Genomic DNA, 12960 nt, shown 5'->3' on the forward strand with positions numbered 1-12960 from the left:
TGTGTTTGCTCAAGAAAGGAAGAAGTAGTTATAAACATTTGAAAATTCTTCTGTAGCTCAAAGCCCTATTTAATTTTTCTTCTTATATTTTCTCAGCTAATGTATCAATTGTAGACATAGACTCCAACCAGGAAGAGATCATCACAACAGTTGCTACAGGGAAGCACTTTGGCCTCAACTTGAAAGCCGACGAGCCCATCTATTTTGGTGGATTGCCAACACTGAGACGAAACCTAAGGTAATGGCACTTAGCACATAGTCAACTAAAGGAATTCAGGAGCAGCAATTGTTCTCTAAACTTTTTCTTAATGATTCATGAAAGGATTGCGCACAAAAAAGATACTTATGCCACACACCCTATTCTGAAACAATACACAAACCAAAAAGACAGCCAACCGCTGAAATTCACTCTTATCTGAATTTTGCAGTGGGCTTCCCCAGCCAACTAATGCATACAAAAATGCTTATACCTAGGACAAAATGTGCATACAGGTGCATATATTACTGAAAATAACATACAAAAATGCATTATATGGGGACTGGTGGAGAAACAGCTGGTAGTAAAAAATTGCATAGTGTCTGCTCTTGCCCTTCTCTGCTCCAGGCCCTATCATCCTAGGCTCAATTTGCACAGATGAAGCAGTACCCAAGTTTAAAGAAATGTGGTTGAGGCACAACATGTAGCTCCATCCCCACTGCCCTAGTATCTGTTTTCATTTTCTGTTTAATCACATATGAATTCAAGACAGAATTTCTTGCTCAGCTTAAAATCTTCCTGTAAATTTTATTATGCATAAAGTATTTTCCATATGCTTTCCTGTCTTCGTTAATGCTAAATGAGTTGATGAGGTGCTGGAGTGTAATCGGTGTTTTCTGTTTTGAAACAAACTCTGGAACCTTTATCAAAGTTTACAGAAACATTTCTGCAATGGAAAAAATATCTGGTACAAAGTGCCGATACTGTGCAACACAGGCAAACCCATTCACCTATATCAGTTCAGTTTCCATGAAAGAATACCAATGATGAAGTCATTGCATAGGCAGAGAGATCTAGATAAGCTACTGGGCTGCTACAGAGCCAAACAGCCACTATTGCACTGTTATTGTTCTTTTAAAATTTGCTTGTTAGCTGTTCAGGTCACAGGTCATTTTTAAGAAATCAGGAATTGAGCTGCAGCTCAACATAAATGACCTTACTTTGTGTGTCATGTAGAAACCCTAACATAAGAGCTGTGCCACATAGATTACAGCTGTGTCACCAAAGCATCCAGTGGCCATCCAGACACATCTGGAAACTCACAAGTAGGACAAGGAAGTTCCATTTGGCTATTGTGGTTAATATCCTTTGAGAGACCAATTTTCCACAAATGCCTTTTTAAAAGCTATCTAAGCTACCAGCCTCCACCACATAATGTGCAACTGAATTCCATAAGTTACTTGTGCATTGTGTGAAGAACTTTTATCAACCCTGAACACTCTACCAATCAGTTTTGTTGGGTGGCCCTGAGTTCTAGTATTATGAAAAGAAAATTTCCCTTAAGCCACTCTTTCTCCATCATTTTACATACCTGTGTTATGTCCCAATTATTCCTCTTCTTTCAGAAACTCCCAAATGGTTCAGCTTTTCCTTATAGGAAAGGTGATCCAGCCCTTTGATCAAGGAGAATGATACAGTGGTACCTCTGGTTATGAGCTTAATTCATTCCGGAGGTCCATTCTTAACCTGAAACCATTCTTAACCTGAGGTACCACTTTAGCTAATGGGTACTGCTGCCGGTATGCGATTTCTTTTCTCATCCTGAGGTAAAGTTCTTAACCTGAGGTAATACTTCCGGGTTAGCAGAGTCTGTAACCTGAAGTGTTTGTAACCTGAGGTGTTTGTAACCCAAGGTACCACTGTATTGAAGGAGGGTACAACTTAAAGATGATGGAAGATTTTCCATGGACCTCCCCAACTAGCTATCTCCTTCGATCCAGAAGGACCCTGCAATTGCTGGCAATGTTTGCTCTCCCCCAAAGGATCCTAGGGTGTAGCGGCCTCACACAAGTGATGGTCAAAACTGCCAGCTGATATTGCAGGCCTGAAAAGTGAGAGAGCCCATCAGTTACAGCTGGATTTACAACAAGCCGCTTTTAATGCCTTACCCTCAGTGAGGGATCTTCTCTGTGCCCTGTCCTCTTCCCTTCACCAGCAGGTCTAGGTGTCTTCCCCCTCTATAGAGAAGGTAGTCCAGGAATTAGGGGTGGGCTTAAGGTTGGTGGAAGCCCCTCCAGCCTAACATACTTGACTTTCTTGGTTAGAATTTCTGCTATTTACAGACATTGTGTGGGGCTGCAGAGAAAGGTGGTGGTCAGTTGGTTAATTTTTGAAACATTCTGAGGATTTCTGGGTCAATTGCTTCCCAGCATGCAAGTCTTATGGAAGGGCAGTGGGTGGTTTGTTAAAAGCCATGGGTGTATATTTTAAAGAAAGTGGCCTGAATCTTAAGCAGACTGAACAGCCTGTATCATTATACGAATTTGGTTTGTTATAAATGTTATAATTGCAAATAATAAACAAAATGGTATTTGTTTTTTCCCCTCTCTCTCTTTTTCTGTTCATTTTTATCCTAGTATGAAATCCAGGTAAAAAAAAAAAAGAAGTCAAATTTCAAGCAATACTTGCATGCCTCGTGCTCTGCATGGGTTAAGCGCAGCTTGCAACAGGTGGCGAAGCAAAAAGCAATTTGTGTCTGTATCTGTTCCAGCTGTTGCTCTGGGGCTGTTCATTTGGCAATGGATCCTGCTGCAGCAAATCAAGCTGCTCCTCAGTGCTTAACACAGCCTTGCCGCATGCTGCGCACACACTTGCAGCAACAAACACTTAGCCTAGCATCTTCACACAGCTGTTTATATCTTGCTGTGTTGGGTTTTCTTTTCCTTTTTTTTTCCTTTTAAAAATTAATTATATCAGAAGTACAAGCTGTATTTTTTTAAAAAAATAAAAAGCAGTTAAGAGTTTCTGTTCAGCGCAGAGCAAATTAGTGATGGAACACGTGCAGAAATCTGTGAGAATCGAGTGTCAATCACAAGAGATTGTTTATTTTCTCAGCAAATTGCAGGGAGGGACACTTGACTCTCCAGCCTCTTCGTGCGATGCAGGCTCTTTCTGGCATATATGTTTTCTGTATATCTTCAGGAACATAAGAATTGTCTTATTGGATCAAGTCTCTGTAGGCCAGCAATCTGCCAGCAAAATAATCTCTACCATAAGCAGAGTGTAAGGGTGATAGCCTTTGGCTTGCCCCAGAAAACTAATATTCATAGGTGTGCTGCCATTGTACTTGGATACCCCCACATAGCTATCCTAACTAAAGCCTGAACCCAAAGTCTTCCCAAAGATGATGAAAGGGGGACAGAACTGCTGTAACTTTCTGAGGGGAGTACAACAGTCTCCAAGATTTTAGATGTGGGGTATTTTTATTTACATTTTACAAGGTGGCAAGGGCTTTCTTTCTTTTTCCTCTTCATCTCCCTGTTAAGAAGAAAGCCAACCCACACCAGCCCCCAAGGCAAGTGATGTTTTGGTGAGAAAACCTTGGGCAGACAGGCTGGCTTTTCTGTACAAATATGGGCCAGACTGCCTCATCGCAACAGTATTCTGTGACCATGTAATCGTGGCTTGGCGTAAAAAAAAGAAAGAAAAAAACCTTAAAGAAAACACAACCAAAACTTTAACCATCCATTCCCGAAACATTTAGCACCATCTCCCAGTACCACCAAAATTTGATTGGGAGATATATTCATTTTGGGTTAGTCTCTCTTAATGAGCCTGGAAACCCTGCTTATCTTCCGCTGAATTATAAAAAGCAAACCTCAGCCTCCATATTTTGCTCATTGTCTAGACAACTACAATTATTTCCTCAGGTGCATCTAATAAAGAGGGATCCCACAGATGGGTTCATGCAATGTTAAAATTTGAATTTAAGTCAAAGCATATCATAGCTCTTATACAGAAGTAAATTATATCCTTTTGGAGATATTTTTGGCAGCCCCGGAATTAAAGTCTGTGTACCTGAAGGTTGCCCAGTGAGGTAGAGTCTCACACTGCTGTTGTTATGTAAAACTACATTCAAGTGGTGTTGGGAAAATTAGATGGTTCTTGAGGCTCAAAGGATTTGTGTGTGTGTGTGTGTGTGTGTGTGTGTGTGTGAGAGAGAGAGAGAGAGAGAGAGAGAGAGAGAGAGAGAGAATGCATGTGAAAGAAGAAGATGCAGATAAATCTTTTCCATAACTTTCTCTTGAAACAAATATCTTCGTGAGGGTCATTTTTAGGTTGGAAATGTCAGGAGTGTTGAAAGGTTTAAGTACCCTTTCTCAGCACATCTGTGTGCTCAGACACAACCCACCCCAGCCTGCTATAGCATAAGAAAAACTGAGGTGGGAGAGAGAGTCTTAGAACTTTGATTAACATGTAGTTTGAGCCTCAGTGACTATGAAACTCTGGCAAGATTTGCTTGGTGAGACAGATGGAATTACAGGTTGTTAGGCTGCAGAAAAGCTCTGCTACTGTGGATCAGTGCGTGAAGAAAATGTAGGAGATGAAACATAGAAAAAAATTCAAAGTTGGAAAGAAATTGTGTTTGCCTTTCTCAGAACTTTCTGAAGCTCAGTTGGTGCCCACAGGGAGACTTTAGAACCTTCAACTAGCAGTAACATAGAATTGAGATTTTCTTTTGTTTCTTTTTTTGGTATTAACTCTAAAGTACTTGCAGCTTTTGAAATAGGCATGCTATGCTTTGCTGAGATGGCTACAAAATGCAAAAATAAAAAATAAAAATGCCACAGCAGAAAAAAGCTATTGGGGGACATCCAAGTTGTTGATCTTCTATATTATAATGTTGTTTTTAAATTAAGATCATAGATATATTTTTGTGCATGTGCATATATGCACATACATATATGGGTATATGAACTGTGAATTGTTTTTTACCTTATTTAATACTAATGTTTTGTGTTATTTTCATGTGAGTATTACTTGTCTGGTCTGGTCAATTGGCCAGATTGTATCCACATCTCAAGATGCCCAATCTTTCTTTCCATCGACCGACCGTTAACATGGATCAGAGGGTTAACTGCAGTTGCTGCTGCTTCAGGAAGGCTGCTGTTTCAGGAAAAATCAACATTTACGAAGCAGCTTTTCCAAGTCAGAGGAGTGATGTGTGAATATGATAACCATTCAAACAAAACTGCTCCTGGTTTGGTGCTCAGTATAAAGGCTTCTGAATGATACTAACACTATCCTTCTGCTGCCCTTCTGTCAGATCACAAAACTCAGGCTGTTGAGTATTCAAGTGATAGAATCATAGAATTGTAGAGTTGGAGGGGGGACCCAAAAGGGTCATCTAGTCCAACCCTCTGCAAAGCAGAAATCATCTCATCAACCATGACTGTGCTGGTGAAAATAAGTTGTGCTCCAGCACCATTTTCTGGGACAAAAGTCCCTCACCTCTGCTATATTCCTGAACATAGGAGAAACTTTGAATTCACGGTAGGTTGCTAACATTTTTGTGATGTGAGCACAACTAAATAATTGGGCAAGTGGCTCATATGTTACTTCTTCCACATGTCTAAAGAAAACACTTCATGTAAATAGGCAAACTGTCAAAAAGTTTTCTAACCTTTATCTTTCTACACTTCTTGGAGAATAACCTATTATTTTGTCATCCTGCTACATTTTACACAGAGATAACAGTGACATTAAATGCAGAAGTAGGGAAAAGGTCTGTATTTTTGGTAAATGATGAGAAGCAGAATTTATGTAAAAGGCTGCAATCCAGGGGAAGTTAGTCATTGATAACTTTATTCTTCTGGTAGAATGTTTAGCATTTTAATCTTCTGGACTGTGCTATCATCAATTATTATTATTATTATTATTATCATTATCATTATCATTATCATTATCATTATCATTATTATTCCCATTGAAATCTGTAGGTTTTGTGACCTATGTGACTAACATCCTCTGGATTGTGGTCAGAATGTTTAAAACAGTAATATAGAAAACTGTTTTAGCCCTTTTGTGGCTGTTTTTACTCATGGCTAAACCTGTTTTGACCTTATTTTTGCAGGCCTGAAGTAAACACAAAGAAATACTCAGGCTGCATCAAGGATATTGAAATTTCTCGGACGCCATACAATCTTCTGAGCAGTCCTGACTTTGTGGGCATTACCAAAGGCTGTACAATGGAGGTTAGTTTGCTTTCCATGTTTCCTTGAATGATCTTAAAATGATTGCTCCATGTTTTATCAACAAGCAGCTCTGGCAAGGAAATTCCTGAGGATGAAGGAGGTCGGTGTGGTGTAGTGGTTAAGAGCAGTGGACTCGTAATCTGGTGAACCGGGTTCGCTTCCCCACTTCTCCACATGCAGCTGCTGGGTGACCTTGGGCTAGTCACACTTCTCTCTGAAGTCTCTCTGCCTCACTCACCTACAGAGTGTTTGTTGTAGGGGATGAAGGGAAAGGAGATTGTTAGCCACTTTGAGACACCTTAGGGTAGTGATAAAGCAGGGTATCAAATCCAAACTCTTCTTCTTCTTCATTCTGCAACATACAATTCCATTAACAAAGTTGCCCCACTTCCATCTTGCTTGGAGGAAATGACTGCTTCCCCTCCCCCCCTCCCGCCACTCCTATTTGTATGGGACTTACAGAGTTGCAATGAGGACCTACAACATGTCATTCAATTCCCATGGAAAATTGCTTCTGCATGATTATTTCCCTAACCTTCTCTTAATGCCTAACACTGTTTGACTTGTGGCCCTCTTCATTATCCATCTTTCTGAACAGCTATCACTGAAACATGGAGCAAGCTTGTTTTCTGCTGCCTCAAAGGGTAGGACTCAAACCAAATTACAGAAAGGAGATTCAGAGTAAACATTAGGAAGAACTTTCTGATAGTAACAGCTGTTCAACGATGGAACAAACTATCTCAGAAGGTGGCAGACTCTCCTTAATTGGAGGTTTTTAAACAGTGGTTAAATAGCCTTCTGTTAGGAATTCTTTAGCTGTGATTCCTACATTGCAGGGGCTTGAAGTTGATGGCCCTTGGGGTTCCTTCCAAGTCTAGAATTTATTATTCTTTGATCTTCAAGATGAGACCATTTCATTTCAGTGAGTTGTACAAAAGTAGTCCTTAGCAGACTGTGGTCAGAATTAATCCTGAATATCATCATAATGCTGTATGTACAAGCGGTCCTTAAGCAATCTCATGTTTTTTAAAAATACGATTCAATATTCTGTGACATACAGCCCCTCTTCAGTTCATCCTTAATATCTCCCAGTGTGAGAGCTGTAGAGCCATGGGCAGTACATGCCTTATTTATGAGTTGGATTCAGGAGACGAGCTGAACTGCTTAGCCCAGATAGCAAGGCAATGACAAACAGTGGAGCCTAATGTATGAGCGGATTCGTTTTAAAGTGCAAGCAACCACACTGTGGGGACAAGGCAGGTAAAGATAACCATAAAGTGTGTGAAGCAAAATCCTATTCAGATTTAACACCACAACTGAGGCTCACTTGTCAGCATTTGGATCTTCCATAAAGTACGTCACATACCAGTGGGGCAAGGAAGGGCTGGGAAAGTATATTAATGAATTAAAATGGATTATTTTTAGGCTGTGTCCAAAAAGGCAGCAAGTGAATAATTCAGTAAATAAATACATTAATACATTTTGGAATTGTGGAAGATCTTCTGCTGGGCCACTCCCATCACAAGTAACCATGAGGAAGGTTTTGTGCATGTGATTTAATTCCAAGAAAGTTCTCTGCATATTGACAAGTTCTCATCAGCAAAAAACTGTCTTGGAAATGGCTGTGATTAAAAACAACAACTTGTTTTAGTTTCAAGACCTAGAGGCCATTTGCAGGACAACTTCCATGACTGGGGTGAACAGGCTGCAACCCAGAGACCTGTGGTATCTCTTGGAAATCCTCCCTGAAGCCAGCCTTGGGGGGTTTTCTCCTCGTTCTTTAATCAGTCCAGCACACCTACGGTACTATGTGGCCCTTTGGAATCTTACTCACAGCAGCCAGTTGGGAAAGAGGGCAAGTGGTAAGATGAGGAAGTGGGGAAGAGGCTGCAGAATCCACATATCTCTCTGCACTGGGGTTTTCGAAGGTACTGTGCTCTCTGACTTGCAACTTGTCGACCCTAGCCATGACTAGCTTCATCACCGTGTGACCCCAACATTTTGGCTCCCTGTCAAACTGACTTCCATGATTCAAGATGCACACACATCATACTTAAAAACCAACCCCCCTCCCAAAGAAAAAGAATATTAGGAAATGTTTTTGGTTAGGAGTACTTGCAGATCTCAGAATGGTCCGTGGTGTGTACAAAGCCTCAAAATAATAATAATGCTGAAAGACTGGACTGTGCAGCTCTTTTTAGCTGAATCTACTTTTCCAAATGTTTTCTGATATTGGGTGATTTAACAGATGGACAAATGTTTGCACAGCATTTTGAATGTAAACTGCTGAGCTGTTTATTATTGCAAGAAAGTTTTCCTGTTCTGGGTCAAACTCATCCAGTCCCTTCTTTTCTGCAGAATATCTACACAGTCAGCTTCCCGAAACCGGGCTTTGTGGAGCTGCCACCAGTCTCGCTCAATGTGGGAACAGAAATCCACTTGTCCTTCAGCACCAGAAATGAATCTGGCATCATACTCTTCGGTACTAGTGGGGCACCTGTACCCCCACGGAGAAAGCGCAGGCAGACTGGGCAGGTACAGGATGAGACCAGAAACTGGGTTGCTTGTTTGCCGCATCTTCATTGGCCAAAGATATTGTTCAGCTCCTGCACTGCAGGGACTATTTTGTCTTTATGTTGGGTGGGAAGGGAAATAAGTTGGAGATTTAGAACGTTTCCTTGAAAGTTGTTCCTATCAAAGTTTGAAGGGGAAGGGATCTCATTAAGCTGACATATCAGACGTTTGGTCCATTTGGTACACCTAGACAAGGGGCTCCCAAACATTTTGGACTAGTGGGCCCATTTTGAAAGCTGAGAGTGTTGGAGGAGACAATTACAAAATACCGGTAGCTGTCATGGAGGAGTGTGTGGCATAACACAAAATTAGAGAGATAATTGCCTCTACCCTGAGCCAATTTTGAGGGTTTGCAGAAAAATAAAAACTCTGTTGGGCAAGTGGAAGACCCTGCACAGGGCTTCTGCTGGTTAGGTAAATTCCACCCTCGCCATTTTCATTTCAGACATCACTTATTAGATACTTGCAGAGTTTAAAGGTAAAGGTAAAGGGACCCCTGACAATTAAGTCCAGTCGCAGACGGCTCTGGTGTTGCGACGCTCATCTTGCTTTATTGGCTGAGGGAGCCGACGTACAGCTTCCGGGTCATGTGGCCAGCAGGACTAAGCCACTTCTTGCGAACCAGAGCAGCACACAGAAATGCCATTTACCTTCCCACCAGAGCGGTATCTATTTATCTACTTGCACTTTGACATGCTTTTGAATTGCTAGGTTGGCAGGAGCTGGTACTGAGCAACAGGAGCTCACCCCATCAGGGAGATTCGAACCACCAACCTTCTGATCGGCAAGCCCTAGACTCTGTGGTTTAGACCACAGCACCCTATAAAATTATTTCTAGGACATACCCAGAAATGGGCCACCACTGTAAGCCTTCATGGGTGCCATGGCACCTGCAGGTGACCCATGACCTAGACCATGGGTCATGTACCCTATCACAGATGTATCGTTATTCCTCTAGATATGTCCATAATGCTGCTTTCTATGGTTTCCGCCCCTGTGAACTAAATGGAGACATAGCAGGAAACACTTAATGTACTATACAATACCTACAGGACAATGTTTTGGTTCATTTCACGGTTTCTGTGAAAACTGTTTTCCCATTTACTTAACAATCACTTGCCACTGATCAGGCAGTGCAGGGGTAGTCCTCCAGCTGTTTTAGACTGCAGCAACCATCATCTCCTAACCATTGGCTATACTGCCTGAGTGCAAGCGGAATTGGAATCCAAAACATCTGGAGGCCACCGCATTGGGTACCCTGATATATCCAGTTAGTTGTTTTTTTTAAAAAAAAAACCCAAGCCTGTTCCAAAGAGTTCAGTGGCACTTTCTCCCAGGTAAATGTGCATGGGATTGCAGCCTTAGAGATGCCATTGATTTTTCCTCCAACTCCTGATAGTGCCTTCGACTGGGATGGGAAATGCTTTGGTTTGGTTTGGTTTGGTTTGGTTTGGTTTGGTTTGGTTTGGTTTGGAGAGTTTTCCAGTGCGGAAAAAATCAGCAGCTGTTGTGTGAATACAGTTAAATTAGAAAATTCTGGCTTTCAGTAATTTATGAGGAATCTATTATCTTTGCTAGGACTTTGCTCTCAGCAAAAGAATTCAGTTGGCAACACCATGTACAGTGGTACCTCGGGTTACATATGCTTCAGGTTACATACGCTTCAGGTTACAGACTCTGCTAACCCAGAAATAGTGCTTCAGGTTAAGAACTTTGCTTCAGGCTGAGAACAGAAATCGTGCTCCGGTGGTGCGGCAGCAGCGGGAGGCCCCATTAGCTAAAGTGGTGCTTCAAGTTAAGAACAGACCTCCGGAACGAATTAAGTACTTAACCCGAGGTACCACTGTACAGTGGTACCTCAGTTCTCGAACGACTCTGTTGACAAACATTTTGGAACCCAAACAGCGAAATGCTTCCGTTCTCAAGCATGCCTCAGAAGTCGAATGGTTTCCGCTGCATGTTTTTCAATTTTCTCAACTGAATTTGCGGACAGCCCTTTGCGCCTTGGTTTTCGAACGTTTCGGAACTCAAACAGTCTTCTGGAACTGATTACATTCGAGAACCGAGGTACCACTGTACTACATTTTAGAAATCTGTGATAATTTCAGGCCATTGTCAGTCATGGCTAAGATTTGACATGTTCATAGTTCATCCGTAATAAAATAAATGGAAGCTGAAAGGATGACAGTGTTCTTTTCTGCCATACAGAGAGGGTGTGGCACATTTTTTGGGAATGATCTTATAAATACACAAAGTTAAGGGCTTCCTTTAAAATGCTGGTTCCTATTGCAGGCCTATTATGCTGTGTTCCTGAACAGTGGTCGACTAGAAGTGCACGTCTCTACCGGGATAAGGGATCCTCGCAGGATCACCATCAAACCTGCATCTGGCGAGTTTCATGATGGCAGAGAACACAGCATCCGAATAGAAAGACTCGGAGGGTAATAACTCAGAATATAGGGGTACTGTAACCCTGAACATTTGTTCTAGCCCAGTAACTGAAACTATGAGGAGAGGAGAATGAAATCTCCGTGCAGCTTTCATTTAAAAGTCATCTTCTGACAGTGATGATTTCATTATGGCATAGGTCACGCTTTAGTGTAGGCATTGCCGCTTAAGATTTTCATTAATCTAAATTGCTATGTTAACCTTTGATACTTTTTGCAAATACACTTTATTAATCTAATTTGTGTGGCTGAGGAATTGGATCTTGAACTAATATTAAGGAACAGCTTCCAATGAGAAGGAATAGCAACATCAAGACCTAACGACGCCCACGCCGAATTCACAACACCTGCAACTTCTTTATAAGTTTTCCACATGAAACTATGGGAAGGTTGGGGATTGATGCCTTCTGAACTGGAAAAGGGCCCTATATCTTTAAGAGTCAGGGCAATCGGGAGGAGAGAGGGAATAAGGAAAAGGAAGAGCTAAGGTGTTGGTGGTTCTCAGCAACATAGCAACGGCATTGGTTCACATTAGCACGTGCTGCTAGATGCCGTGGTGCAAGTGCAGTGTTTGAACATTGTCTTATATGTTAGGGATAAATCATGTCTAGAAGTCATGAAACAGGATACAAATGTAATCATCAACATTCAAGGGGGCCCCTGCCACTTGCTTTAGGGGCAGTCTTGCAGATGGCAAGGAACAAAAATGAAAAAGATCTGTCTGAGGTGGGGGAAGGGGCTTTTTAAACACACCAACACACATGCCCTCTAAAATAGCACTATCAATCCAGGTATTTATGCCTGCAAGTATTTGGTGCAGCCCTAATGTGCATCCACTGAAAACATAAAATAACAACATAACGTATATAAATAATGTAACATAAGATAATACTGATAACATAGCATAAATCCCTCATCCATCCACCCTACACTGCTTCTGGAGCCACCATGGGCTATGCTGGCTTGGAGGCCAGAAAGGATTACTTTGGTTATTAGTTTTTATCCCTTATTATGTCAAAGCGCACTTTCCGTTGGAGGCCCTGCAGCTCTAATAAATATCTTAACAAGTAAATCCATTCATCCCATTTCCTCAGAATCTTCCTCGTTCTCTAACCCATGACCTTATTCCCAAGCAAAAACATGTTTTGTCAGCCTCCTTGGTACTTGCTTAAACTTCAAATTCCTAAAGTCAGGTTTTTAATTTTCTTTAAATGTCACCATAAATGACAAAATGCAAGCTGACAAGTATTGATAATACTACAATATCTAGCAGAATGCAAAGGAAATCCTTTCACTTAACAAACCAAATAATAATGTTGTATATAATACACAGGATTATGTTATTTGCTACCCTGTAAGGACTGCTAATGCCAGCTCATCATTGCTTTTACAGCACCCTCTAGTGGACAGAAATACAGAAATAGGCTCATGCTTGTGATTTTCGTAACTGTCCAAAACACATACACAACAGACTTCATTTTCCCATAAACTGGGCTGGAAGAGAAATGAACAAACCTCTTCATCTGCTAATCATTACCCAAGCTTTATTTTATTAAAAGCAGAGGACATTTTTGAAAACTCTTCAGAAAGCTAATTACCCATATGATTATAAACTAATTGCTTCCCATTCCAGGATAATTATAGGACAGCATTGAGGACTAAGGCATATCATCATGTGCTGGTCTTCCGCATCAGAGTGCATAAACAT

General features: G+C 41.3%; 1 protein-coding gene and 1 long non-coding RNA gene across 15 annotated transcripts in view; one reads left to right on the top strand and one right to left on the bottom strand.

The window, feature by feature from the left end:
- Window positions 1-12960, top strand: part of LAMA2 (laminin subunit alpha 2) — a 365130-nt gene that overhangs the window by 330065 nt on the left and 22105 nt on the right. For 8 of the 13 annotated variants that reach the window (XM_083498017.1, XM_083498008.1, XM_083498005.1 and 5 more), the window contains 5 exons: window positions 97-238; window positions 2614-2625; window positions 6111-6231; window positions 8590-8766; window positions 11098-11246. In XM_083498017.1, the coding sequence (XP_083354143.1) occupies window positions 97-238; window positions 2614-2625; window positions 6111-6231; window positions 8590-8766; window positions 11098-11246 (601 nt within the window). The remainder of the gene's footprint in view (window positions 1-96; window positions 239-2613; window positions 2626-6110; window positions 6232-8589; window positions 8767-11097; window positions 11247-12960) is intronic. The other 5 variants (XM_083498006.1, XM_083498009.1, XM_083498010.1 and 2 more) reach the window with 1 other exon arrangement.
- LOC310704578 overlaps window positions 1-12960 on the bottom strand; it is an 82146-nt gene that overhangs the window by 38792 nt on the left and 30394 nt on the right. The gene's annotated exons all lie outside the window — the stretch shown is intronic.

The sequence above is a fragment of the Podarcis liolepis genome (genome assembly GCF_965112155.1).
Source record: "Podarcis liolepis genome assembly, chromosome: 3".
NCBI classification, from domain to species: domain Eukaryota; kingdom Metazoa; phylum Chordata; class Lepidosauria; order Squamata; family Lacertidae; genus Podarcis; species Podarcis liolepis.